Below are 13,290 nucleotides of genomic sequence, written 5' to 3' on the forward strand. Positions count from 1 at the left end.
GTCAGGACTACAGAACATGCTGGAAAGAGACGTGCAGTCAAGGGAGAGTTTTTAAAAAGTGATTTCTCGGGAATTTCCTGGCAGTCCAGTGGTTAGGACTCCACACTTTCACTGCAGAAGGTCCAGGTTTGATCCCTGGTCAGGGAACTAAGATCCCACAAGCCAAGTGTCATGGCCAAAAAAAATAAAATTAAAATTAAAAAAATAAAAAGTGACTTCTCATTTCCTGGTAGCAATCAAATCAGGCAAATTTACTGATTAAAAGGAGACTTTTTTTTTTTTTAATTTGGGGATAGTAGAACATGTGTTAGTGTGGAATAAACTTCAGAAGAGAGTTCCAAGAGTCAGGGAAATGGGTTCACTGATGAAGCAGGCCCCTGAAAATTAGGAGGGGATGGGATCTGGGACACACATGGAGGGATTAGTCTTTGCTAAGAAAGATAAAGACCCAAGTTAAGTCCCTAATCATGTATTTATAAGAATTCAACATAAACAAAGCTTACTTCTACCTAAAGGAGAAATATCCCTATTTTAATATGGAAAGAAGCAGCTTCAAGAGTGCAATGGCTTTAACTCACATAATCCTGAAATGCTTCAGAGAACCCTAGAATACTAGAGTTTGGTCACAGTTCCAGAAAATTTGAAAAGGAGTTGCTTTAGAGCACTAAGATTTATGGAACATCTTACCCTACAAAGATAGTAAAAATTGAAAAATTACAGCTTCAAAAAGTATTTAGGTGCTAATGACCATTCAACCTAATCTTTGCCTAATGGTATAAATTTTACAAAGATCTTTCACACTCATTTTCTTCTTCCATCTTTGTAATATCTTTAAAATTCCTCCCTGAGGATGGCAAGAGAGGATTATCATCCTCTGGGAGAGATGTATGCATGGGTTCAGAAAGGTAGGGTAGGACATCTGTGCCAAGCACTATAGCAAGCAAGTGGTGGAGTTAGGATCCAAATCCACATCTTTTGGCTCCAAAACCAATGCTGACTTAATAATTACATCTTTTACTACATAACAAGTTTGCTGAGTATTTATGCCTTGACCTTTTGGGGTTAAAGTCTAGAAGAGCGACCGAGCGCTCTCACAAATCACCACTGACATCTTCGATATCATGGAACACCAGGCTGAAGAGCCACTGACAGAGCCAAATAAGAGAGCGCAAGTCCTAGGTCCCAATCCTCCCCCGAGTGATGGACAGTCTGCTCACCAGATGACGACAGAAGACACACACTCAACACGGATACTGAAAACAGAAGTGAAGAAAACTCAAGGTTGCCAAACACTTCAGTTACCAGGACCAAAACACAAAGGAAGAGTTTAGGGCAGTGTCTGAAAGCACAGCATATGTTCTCGTTCTAATTACACAGTCTAAAGCAGCGTTTCTCAACCTTGGTGCTACTGACATTTGGGGGCCAGAAAATTCTTTGTTGTGGGGGACTGTCCTGTGCATTGCAGGACGTTTAGTAGTATCCCTGGCCTCCACCCACGCGATGTCGGCAGCACAGCTCCACCTGCCCCAGTCATGACAACTAAACATATCTCTCAACTTTGCCAAATATCCCTTGGGAGAAGGAGGGGTTGGGGAGATCACCTCCAACTGAGAAACACTGATCTAGATGGATTCCACTATGAATATCGGAGCTAAGGCCATGCAAAGTAGACTTACAAAGAAAGTGGAGAAAGCTCATGATCTTATTTATTTTCAGGTAATAGTCTGCACAATCTTTACTAAAAGCATCAAATGTTCCAAAGACATGCAGTACGTACCCAGAAAAGTAGGCCTAGCCCGAGAGACCACACCTCACTACTAGTAGGCCTAGCCCGAGAGACCACACCTCACTACTACCTCATTACTCTTGGTAATGGATTCTGGAGACCAAGCAGTCAGTCAACCTTCCTCCTTCTCACACTCAGTAATGCAAGAGACTGCCAACATACACAGAAAATCAGACACACTCTCTGGCTCTCATATGCCCATTAAGCTATCATTCATCTTCCTTCCTATCTTATGGGAAGGAGTCTATGCCCTTCTGGAAAACTGGCTCCATTAATGGGCTCAAGACAGACAAAGCCTGCACTGCCTGAACTGCTCTCTTTCCAGAAGGACAGAAGACCACCCCTAACAGGCCAGCAACACCCCTAGCTGGTTGTATGTTGACAGGCTTCTACTGATCTCCCTTGAGAGAAGGGACACTCAGCTCTCTGCTGTCTTGTTTTACAATTATTTACTCTGCCCATCGAAATCTGATGGGTTTTAGAAGCTTGGCTCAATGGCGTTATCCATCTTCCCATCGCTCTGGTGTCAGAGGATGCCACACTCTTTCTAACAATCCAGGCCTTGAGAAGCAAATTACTTTCTAAGAGTTTCTTCAAGGAGAAAACATGAAATAATTTTGACTTTACACGTTATAAGAATGTGATTTCAGAAACAAAAGATAATCTGTGGAGTCCTTAAGCGTTCCAAATTTTGCTTTGCAGTTGGCAGATGCCCGCTGCGGCCCCCACACCAGCCCCAAATCTTGTAAATACTTTTGAGTATTTCTGTTGATCTACCAAGCTATGTTAGCTATGCTGTAGACAAAATCAACTTTATCTTGGTGTATGAATATCTGAAACAAAACTCTGTTTTAAAATATCTGCAGCATAGCTCAGACTGGACAGTTGGGCTTTAACTGAGTCAGGACAGAGCAAAATTGTTGCAACCCAAGACTCAATCCCCCTTGAGTTCCCACACTGTCTCTGCTAAACCTAGCTGGTGAGCTCTTCAAGGGAGAAGCATGCCTTAGCCCCTGGAGCAGAGGCCTGGCCTAAAGAAGTCTCGATAGAAGTTTGTTATGTGAAAGAACAAAATGGACACCGTCACCCATTAATAAGATCTTTTTCCGCTCTCTGGAAGTTAACTGCATAAGAAACAAAAGACTTTGAACAATTTTTAAGAAAAGCTAGTCTCACAGTTTGTAGTAGTTTCTAAAGGCTCTCTGTTAGGATATATTTTCTTTTAGTCCCCCTTCCAAAGCACAACTAAAACATTTTAAAAATCCCCAAGCACATTATTTACCACTGTTAGGAGAAGGATTAGATAAAGGAGGAGGGCACAGACCAAATCAATCTTGAAAAACTAAATTCAAAAGGAGAAAAGAAGGTACACATCTAAGGTTTAAAGTCATCGTTACCCAGTGACCCCCTAACCCAGCTCTTGATCTCCAAATCCAGGGGGAGGGTAAATTTAGGGTGCGAGATTAGGCCTCAGCTACGCTGGCATTTAAAAACATTCTGGCAGGTGCTCTGCCAGGCAGTCTATAATTAGTGAGTATGCCTCGGAAACTTAAAATGAACTCAAAGGGTTTCAGAAGCCAACAGCCAGCCTCCCAAGCACTGAGCTGTGCAGCCACGGGGCTGATGCTGTCTAGAACCAGTGTTGGGTGCCTGCATGGCGCACACGTGTGTGCACACACACGCCACTTCTGCAGAGTGTCTTTTTTCAAAGCTCTAATGGCTTGACCTCAACACCTGCTGCACTTCCTGAAGACAGACAGGCTCTGGAGCTCCACTTGTTCCTCGCACGAGGCTGTACTTTCTAGGAACGACCGCACACACGCAGAGGCTGGCCAGCTGCCAAGGCGGGGGCAGCCCAGCCACCTCGGGCCTGAACTTTCCCAGTGCTGTCAGGGCGGGATCCCACTAGGAGCTGACTCAGCGGCCAGCATGGAACTCTGCCAACCACACAGCAGTGCGGGGGCTGCCGGCAAGTCACAGATGTTTTGCTAAACCAAAGCAATCAGCCAGGAGGCGGATCTGGGCTGGCGGCCAGGCTGCTGCTGTCGGGGAAGCTGGCATTCTCTGATCCTAGTCCGAGCTCTGCCACTACCTCCCTGGTGATCTGAGGGAAAACCTCTGTGCGTCTCAGCGTCTCCCCTGCTTCCTAGCATGTCTGTGTGGGTGCAGCAGAGGATGGCACTGTTGGCATGAAAGAGCACCTGGAGCACTACTACCCACCACATGCTGGTTCTGTTAATCCTCACAACATCCTTGGAGGTAGGCTTCGTTATCTTGATTTCACAGAGGGCTCAAAGGAATTGAGCCCTACCAAAGGATCACAAGGGTAATAGATGGAAGAGATGGGATTTGAACCCCACCTTGCTGGCTCTGGGATCTACTACAAACACTGCTACTGTGAAACTCAGATCAACTGCATAGGCAGGGCGCCTTGATAGAAAGATGCTGAGCTTTCAGTTTGCAAAGGACCTTTCTCATATGACTTCTCGGATGCCCTGTGTAAATCCACAGCCCTTCACAACTAATTTCTCAACAGCACCACTGGACCACATGGAGTGTATGTGCTTATGGGGAGTACCCAAATATAACCAGCTTTATTATGAACTCCCTGTCTAATCACCAACAAGTCACTTAGCCTGGAAGAACCGATCATCAGTCCCATTCTTTGGGTGAAGAAAAGCGGCATGGCAAGTCAGAAACACAAGAAGAATTAGAAGGCAAAGAGCACAGATTCCTTAGGCTCTACCCCCTAGGATAATTCATTAGGACCCTGGAATCTATAGTTTTAAAAACTCCCTAGATGACTCTGATGCTCTGCCGTGTTTGGGAATCACTGAAGCTTGCCTTGGCTCAAAAGGGAATTGTGAGGGATTCCCTGGAGGTCTAGTGGTTAGGAGTCTGCACTTTCACTGCCTGGGTTCAATCCCTGGTCAGGGAACTAAGATCCTGCAAGCCACACAGCACAGCAAAAAAAAAAAGTAAAAAAATTAAAAGGGAATTATGAGGTCTACCCTGCCCTGTTTCAAAGGAGGTGATATAAGGGTGAAATGAAATCATGTCTAAAGGCTCTTTGCTGGAAAATATACACAATGCAAAAGGTTCTCATCAGTTATGTTTAGGAGCAAAACAGCAAAACTGACCTTAAAAAGCATGATCCTGGGTTAGCCTGGAGCTAAGACACTGTGTTAGGCAAGACTGTTCTCTTATCAAACTACTACTAGAAAAACTGAAATTAGAGCCACACATCTCATTTTTAGATATCCCTCATAACACTGTTGCAACCTCATTCTTCCTTTAAACAAAAGAAGACTGTACTTGGTCTTTCATATTAAACTTGGAACAATCTATATTAGGAGTAACTTACACATTTCACTGCTCTAATCAAGAAAACAACTATGAGGAAAAAACTCAGTCTATTCACGTCTAGGCTGCTGGTCACTGAAGCAGGCTGAGAAGGCACAGACTGGCACAGACCCTGGCAGTCCAGTACCTCTCCCTGGCTAGCCTTTAGGGAGAACAAATAATGCCCCCATACCAGAAAGACTGACCTGCTTGAGCTGCTCATCCAGATTCCAGCCCGGCTGCCCTGCTGTGGAGACTGAAGCTGAGGCCTTAGGAGCATCTTTGGTATGGTCTTCTTTAGCTTGCTGTCCATGTGGTGGGAGCCCTGGCGCTGGAAGCAGACCAGATACGGGTGCGGCTCTGGGGTCTTGGCGAGCCACCTTCTGCACGTGAAAATATTTTGAAGCAGCCTGGGTCTCTTTCTCAGCCACCTCTGCAACTTCATCATCCCCATCCTCATCTTCCAAACCTCCTTCCTCTTTCTCAGGCTCTGAGTTCACCTTGCTCCGTTCAAACACTCGGGCCACTGCTGGGGCTGGTGGAACTCTGGCTAAGGGACCCAGGGCAGGGCTGCCAGAAGGCCTCCCAGGTGTGGCAGAAAGGTGAGTCTGCTGTGTGACCAGCTTCTGGGCATACAAGAACGGGGTTTCTCTCATCTGCTGAACCTGCTTCTCTCTGGCATCCATCTGCAGAGGAGCCAGGTGTGGTGGCTGTGGCGGCGGCGGTGGCTGCTGCTGCGGCGGCTGCTGCTTCTGCTGAGGCTGCAGTGGCTCCATCACTGCCTCAAGCTTCACCCACCGATTGGCATGGCTCTGAACCTGGGCACAGCCCGGCAGGCACACTGGGTGTAAACCTCTAAGTGATTAATAGAAACCACAAAGAAGGAGAAAAGAAAAAGGAAAAAAAAAAAAAACCAACAATGTAAAGCAGGTATAAAAAGGTTTTCTTTTCTCCAGTAAAGGGTATGAGTTCTGAGCATTAAACATATACCCGTAAACCTGAGTTTTAAGATGAGTAAGTGGTGGGAATTTGAGGTGGGGGTAGGGCAGGGTAGGGGGTGGTGGGAGTTGGGTAAGGAAAAGTATGCAGAAGAGGAACAGGATTTAAGAGGAGAAATACAGTATGAATCTCAGCTGCGGTGGACTACTGTGGGTTTAAAACGAAGTAAATCCAGATGACATTGAGTCTGCAAACATCTGTGTTCTGATCTCTCTTCCTCAACATTATCAAACATTAATCTGTTTACTACTGAAAAAGCAACTGGGTTTACACTGTACAGAGGTTGAGAGTATGAAAACCATAATTTAAAAAAAGGGAAAGAAGGGCCTGCCTACAAGAAAGAGAATATTGCTTAGGTTCCCAGGCCCATCAGAGAAAGGTATTACCATCTAAGCAAGACACAGAGCTATCAGGCAGAGGGCAAGATTTCTCTCATAGAAAAGCAGAACCTAGCAAACTGCTCTTAGGTTTAAACTTTTAAAATTTCCCAGATCAAACTGCCAAGCCTGCTTTTTGAGTGGGCTGAGCCAATGCTAACCAGACATTATAGCCTCAAAAAGAATCCAATTTCAACAACATGAGAGAAAGAAACACGCAAGGAGGCAAGAGTTTCAAATTGCAATGGGCACTCAAAAAACAAACAGGGGGGAATTCCTCTGGAGATTTTTAAGGTAATTAATTGGAAACAGGTATCAATATTGTGTAAACGAGGCAAAGCTTCTTTTTTATAAACAGCCTAGTAAATCTCTTCACATCCCCTTTCTTTCTGATTCACTTCTATGACATTCTATGACGAATACAAAAAGAAAAGGCTTTCAGGCCAAAAGTATTCTGGGGGCAGGTTTATCAGCATTCTTACCAATCAGTCTCCAAACACACACCCCTTTCACACCCTCTCCTCCTCTAACCAACCCCCCTTCCCTTCCTCCTTTCCAGGCCCCCATCCCCAGCAAACCTCACTTGAGTTATGCTTCCTCAGCAAGTCTCCATAACTGAATGGATTACTATGCATGGGCAAATTTTAGGTTAACAGGACTTGCAACATGGCGTACAATGTTGTCATCACATGAAAGAAAAAGCTGCACTGCACAGGTTGGGACTTGATATTTGCGTTGTTCCACTGTTTTAGGACTGGGTAGAAAGATTAAAAAAAAAAAAACCCAAAAACTTAAATATCTAGGTATCTTCAAAAATCCATGGGGAAGTAATCACACTCCTAGCAATAAAAACTGTTTGGATTTAGGCATTTTTTAAAAACCGGGTTAGAGAAAAAAGGTAGGACTTTTAAAGTTAGGCAAAAAAGTAGAAATTTTAAAATCCTCATTTTCTGTTTAATCTTAGAAGCACTGCTTTTGTCTTTTGCATTCTGTGAAAGATTCAAATTCCAATTTGCCTCTTCCTCCCTTTACTTCCTCTCTTGGCACTTTAGAAAGTGAGTTATGCCGGAAGCAATACTTTCATTCTGCTATAGCCCTTTTTATAGTGTAACAAAGCATGAAAAGATTTACACCCACATTAAATCCAGTTGCCAAAAGTGTTCATTTAAAATAAAAACAATTTGCATCAAAGAAAAGTAAACCAAAGAATAAAGAAAATAATTCGGTGGTCATTTTAATTCTCCTTACAACATTATAACATCAATCAATCACAAGCGGGATAATTTTTCATCCAAGTCCTGCCAGTCATTGAACAACTGCTTCTCATCTTGTGGCACCATCTTCTCTGTATGCTGTCCCCAGCAGAGGGGGTGGTGTCTCACAGCCTCTTTAGTTAAGACTGAGATGACTCAGTTCTACAACTCGATACACACACCCTCCCCCAAAGAGCCTATCTTTCCCTTGTCCCTAAGCAGCTAGTTGATCCAAACAACAATACCACCTGCCTACTTTTAGAAAACTTGGGTCTCAGAAATCTAAACCACTCCATCCTTTCACACGGCTCCCTCCCCCATTTCCCCTAAAGTTCCCGAACCTCTAAGCCCGGCGCAACGGACTCCTTGCAGCTTTGAAGCCGGCCTCGCCCACCATTCCCTCTACCTTCGCTGCCGGATCCCTCTGGCCTCAGCCCCCTTTAAGCCCCACACCTCCACCCCCCGCCATTCTTTATACCCCCACAACCCAACTCTATCACTTTTACCTCTACTGAGCCCTCCCAGCCAATCCGCCGGCTCTTCTTAGATTGTCCCAACCCCACCTATTCTAGCCCTCTCAGTTCCCAGGGGCCCCTCACTCTTCCCATCCCTTTATCTCATATCACCCTAATGGGCGAGGGCGCCTCCGGGCTCCTCCCAGCGCTCTCACTTTTCCTCCTTGGCCCCCGTGCTCCACTGGCCCGCGTCTTCACGTCTTCCCCTACACACCTGCCTCTCCTCCTACTACGCCGTCCCCTCCACCTGCCACAGCCCTCGCTCCCGCCAAGGCTGAGGGAGCTGGGCACCGCGCGGCTTACCTGTACGGGGCGCTCCGGGTCCGCCAGCGGTGGAAGAGGCAGCCACTCAGCGCCCGGCGCGGCAGCTGCGTTTCGGACTTCTCCGCAGCCGGGGGCCACAGCCGGGGCGGGGCCCGCACCGGAAGCGGCGCCGCGGGGCCGGGTTGCCGGCCCGGGGCGGGAAGGGGGCGGGGTCACACGGTATGGGGCGGGGCCTGAGGCCGGAAACGGCCAAAAAGGGAACGAGGGGCGGGGTCTGGCGGAAGTGACTTCTAGGGAAAGCCCCGCCCAACTGAGTCGTGGGCGGAAGTGAGTAGAAGCTGGCGGAAGCTTCCGCCAATGGGGAAGCGCAGACATGGAGGAGTTCCGGTGTGAGTACTTCCGCGGGGAGTTGAAAAGAGCCGGTCTGCTTACGCTCTTTTCTGAGTGTTTTCTAGTTGTGGAGGTTGGTGTAGCGTGGGCGGGCAGTAGGTTGGGAGGAAGGTAAATAAAGGACAAGGAGTGTCAGGGTTTTCTGCTGCTTCGGTCGCCTCCCCAACCTCCTACCTTCAAACCGATCTTCCTCTGAGATTCCCGCTTCCAGATCAGCTTTTCTCTGTTCTCTGAGGATGCTGCGTCCCCTGGAGCTCCCTCACATGGGTTAGTATTCTCGCTTCCCAGGTTCCAAAAGTGGGGGCAAGGTGCCATATACTGTCACCTCTTGTAAAAACCCTTGCTTTTCTGACGCTTACTTGTAAGACTTTGCCGCCCATTTAACCGCCTCTGTAGAGATGATCTGCTAATATGTGCATCCAGGTCCTTGTCTTACTTTCTCTTCTCTAACCATCTTCCATCTTGATAAATTCAGAGTCACTGTGGACAACTCATTTAACATGCAGGCCTCATCCCTTACATCAACCTCCCAATCCCAGTCAAAAACCTGGACCTTGTCACTAGAAACCCTATCTTGTTATGAATCAGTAGTTTGAACATCCCTCTGTCCGACTACAGCCTGATAACCTTTAGCTTGACTGCTTAAGAACTTCACCATAACTGTCTTTTTTACTTTATCAGAACCTTCAATCTGTTGAAAGCTTCTACTTAATTCTCATTCTTCAGTTCCCTCCTTATCCATCTTAGATTCAATGGTACATCATTACAATCCCCCTCTTACTTACTCTTAAGCCTGCCCTCCTCTTTTCCCCAACTAAGTCCTCCACCCTGGGTGGACTAACATGCTTCTCAATGTCTGTACCTTGTCATAGTAAATTGTCCTGCTGAACAGATTGGCATCACTAAATATAATAATGTCAGCCTTAAATGGGCTTTGAACAGTGTCTGGAAATTTCATTATATTTTTCTAGTTAACCTGCTCTCCACTATCGGCAAGTCTCTAATCCCCTATGCTTCCCGTACCCCTTCCCCTGATTATCTTACTGTATAAGTAATAGAAAATGTAGAATGCCCTAAAATCTAGAAATCTACATATGTTCCCATCTGTCCTTTCCTCCTATAAGTTACTCAATCAAAACTATTCATTGAGGGACTTCGCGGGCAGTCCAGTGGTTAAGAATCCATGCTTCCACTGCAGAGGGCACGGGTTCCATCCCTGGTCGGGGAACTAAGATCCTTCATGCTGTGCGGTGCGGCCAAAAAAAAAAAATTCATTGAACTCCCACTGTATGCCAGATGAGGCACTCATGTACTCATCTAGGTGCTTGTTCAGCAATAAACAAAAAAATTCCTTGTCTTCAAGGATCTTCCTAATGTGGGGAGACAGAAAAACAATACATATATATTTGTTTTTATACATATGTGTATATATATATATGTATTCTAAGAAGAACAAAGCAGGGTAAGGGTTAGACATTGGTCTCAGGTGGCTGCCATTTTAGACATTAGTCAGAGAAAGACTCATTGATAAGGGACACTTAAGCAGAAACTGGAACTGACTTGATGGGGGTAAGCCATGTGGATAACTAGGGAAAGCATGTTCCAGACAGAGGAGACAGCAAATTCAAATGCTCTGAGGCAGGAGCGTGCTTGACATGCTATAGAATTAGCAAGGAGACCACTATAGCTGGTACAGAGTGAGTGGGGGGAGAGTGGTAGGAGATGACATCAGAGAGGTAGCCAGGGGCCCAGTCATGTGGGACTTTGTAGGCCATGGTGACAACTTCGGATCGTTACCGCTTAAACCACTGAAGAGTTTTGAGCACAAGACTAACTTGACCAGATTTAAGTCTCTAAAAGTTTCATTTGAGGGAATTCCCTGGTAGTCCAGTGGTTAGGGCTCTGAGCTTCCACTGCAGGGGGCATGGGTTTGATCCCCGGTTGGGGAACTAAGATCCCGCATGCCACATGGCCAAAAATAAATAAATGAAAAAATAAAAGTTTCATTCTAGCTGTCGTATGGAGAATAGACAATGAGGGTAGCGAAGTAAGAGTGGAAGCACTAGTCCTGGCAGAAAATGATGGTGGCCTGAACTAGATGACAGCATTGGAGGTGGTAAGAACTGGTCAGATTTCGGGTGTATTTTGAAAGTAAAGCCACAGGATTTACTAATGGATTATGTATAGGTTAGAGAAGAGAGTCAAGGGTGATCAAGGTTTTTGCCCCAAGTAACTGATAGAATAGTGATATCACTACTACCTGGGGAATTCTATCAGAAGCTGACCCCAATGGAATACTACTTAGCAATAAAAAGGAAAGAAGTATTGATACACCCAACAACTTGGCGTCATAACAACATAGTGATAAAGGCATGCTGAATGAAGGAAGCTAGTCTCAAAATGAAAATCTTGAAAATCTTAAAACTATAGTGATGGAGAATAAGTCAGTGGTTGCCAGGAATTAGGGATGGAGGAGTGACTATAAAGGGATAGCAAAAAGAAGGGTTTTGGGGTGATGGAACTCTTCTGTATTCTGACTGTGGTGGTAGTTACATGAGTCTATACATGTGTTAAAATCCATAGAACTGTATAAGAAAAATACAATCAATTTTATTGTATGATAATTTTTTTAAACCAAACTTTCCATGCATGCTTAAGTTTCCTTTCCCAATTCTCAGGGTTCTCCCTTTAACCTCTTGTAGTATTGGATCCTTCCATCAGTTTCAACCATCTTTTGCTTTGAAAAAACAAAAACAAAAAAAAACCCTTTCCTTTGACCCCATATTCTGTGACTAAAGCCTTATCTCAAGATTCCCCTTCCTGGCAAAGCTTCTAGAATTACTGCCCTCATTGCAGCCCAAGTGATCTTATCTCTCTCCTTAAAACACTCTATGGCTTCCCATTACTCTTGGGATCAAGACCTAAATTCCATCATGTGGCCTGCAGAGCCCTAGCCTCTGCCTACCTCTTTGGTTTTATTTCCTTGCCTCACATGTAGTAGAGGACCCAAGAGGGCAGCCTTACTAGATAACCTCAGTAGTTGAAACAGAAACACCCCCCCTCCCCTTTCATAGTAATGTGTTTAAATCCTGAGATATTCACCCATTCTGGTTACAAGGAATATCATTTAATCTCGCTACTTTGGCTTCCAAGGTGTGGTACATTGAACAGAATAGCCATAGTATTTTCAGCTTCTCCCATTGAGAGGTGGAGTCTGTTTCTCCATTTTATGAATCTAGGCTTGGCTATGTGACTTGCTTTGTTTTATGGGATATTAGCAGTCTTCTGATACTAGAAGTCTTAAAAAGTGCTTACAATTATAGCTTGCTCTCTCTTGCTGCTGAGAACTCTTCCACCACCTTGTGAAAAACTCCTGGCTAACCTGATGAATGATGAAAGACATGTGGTCATCACCCCAACTGACATCTAAGCAACTGCCAGACATATGAGTGTGGCTCCGTAGACCAACTAGCCTGCCAACCATCAGACATGTGAGCCAGGCCATTGTAGACCATCTAGGCCCAGCTTTGTTGGCCGAGACCAGAAGAAGCCCATCGACAAACCCATAGACCAGTGAAAAATTAGGTTTATTGTTTTAAAGTTAAACCAATAAGTTTTGAGGTGCTTTGTTTTGCAATGAAAGATAACTGATACCCAAGGCATTTCTTTGCATCTATCAGGTTGGATTTACTTGGTGTAATTCTTAGAGCTGAAGAAGAGAGTCACCGTGTATCATCTTCACATAGCTGGCCCATGTTACCTTAGGTTCTCCCATCACATTTCTTAGTGTTTTGCTTAAATATAGCAGGGATAATCTTACATCATGTCTCTTTTATTTCAACTGTTCAATAAAGGTGATATCATTTGCATGGTTTTCATTGATTTTATTTCTCTTGTTAAAAATAAAAGTTGAATTGTATAAATATTGGGTATCATTTGTATGTATGTTTTGTTATAAATTTAGTCTTAAATAGTACAGGGCATAAAAGCTAAGAAACAACAGGTAAATGGCCATATTATAGAATAATAGTATAATTAATGAAGAGAAAATGCCTCTATGTGTTTATGATAACCAATGTTAATTATTGATGTAATTGTGTCCATCTTAAAGAGATCTGGTGTTTTCACATGAATGGATGTCAGTTTGGGGACTTGAAACGTATAAGATGTTTTCCCATTGAAATTAACAGTGATTACGTTTTCGACTTGCATTGGCCCTACAAGAGGTTTTTCAGGTAAGGCAGAAGGGCAGTGAGGCAGTTACTATACATTTTACTGTAATAGGAAATTAAAATGTAACAGATGATTAAGATTCTTCTTGTACTGAGATCAAGGTATAGCCTCAGGAACCTCAATTAGCACGT

General features: G+C 44.6%; 1 protein-coding gene across 2 annotated transcripts in view; it reads right to left on the bottom strand.

Moving 5' to 3' along the window:
* Positions 1–8,655, bottom strand: part of ARID3B (AT-rich interaction domain 3B) — a 52,009-nt gene extending 43,354 nt beyond the window's left edge. The window contains exons 1-2 of one of the 2 annotated variants that reach the window (XM_060003681.1): positions 8,576–8,655; positions 5,335–5,983 (exon numbers count right to left, since the gene is read on the bottom strand). In XM_060003681.1, coding sequence (XP_059859664.1) covers positions 5,335–5,904 — 570 coding nt within the window. In that variant the 5' untranslated portion in view covers positions 5,905–5,983; positions 8,576–8,655. Of the gene's footprint in view, positions 1–5,334; positions 5,984–8,575 lie in introns of those variants that run through there. The other variant, XM_060003682.2, reaches the window with a different exon arrangement.
* Positions 8,656–13,290: the final 4,635 nt, after the last annotated feature.

Source organism: Delphinus delphis, chromosome 2 (assembly GCF_949987515.2).
Source record: "Delphinus delphis chromosome 2, mDelDel1.2, whole genome shotgun sequence".
In the NCBI taxonomy this organism is placed as follows: Eukaryota; Metazoa; Chordata; class Mammalia; order Artiodactyla; family Delphinidae; genus Delphinus; species Delphinus delphis.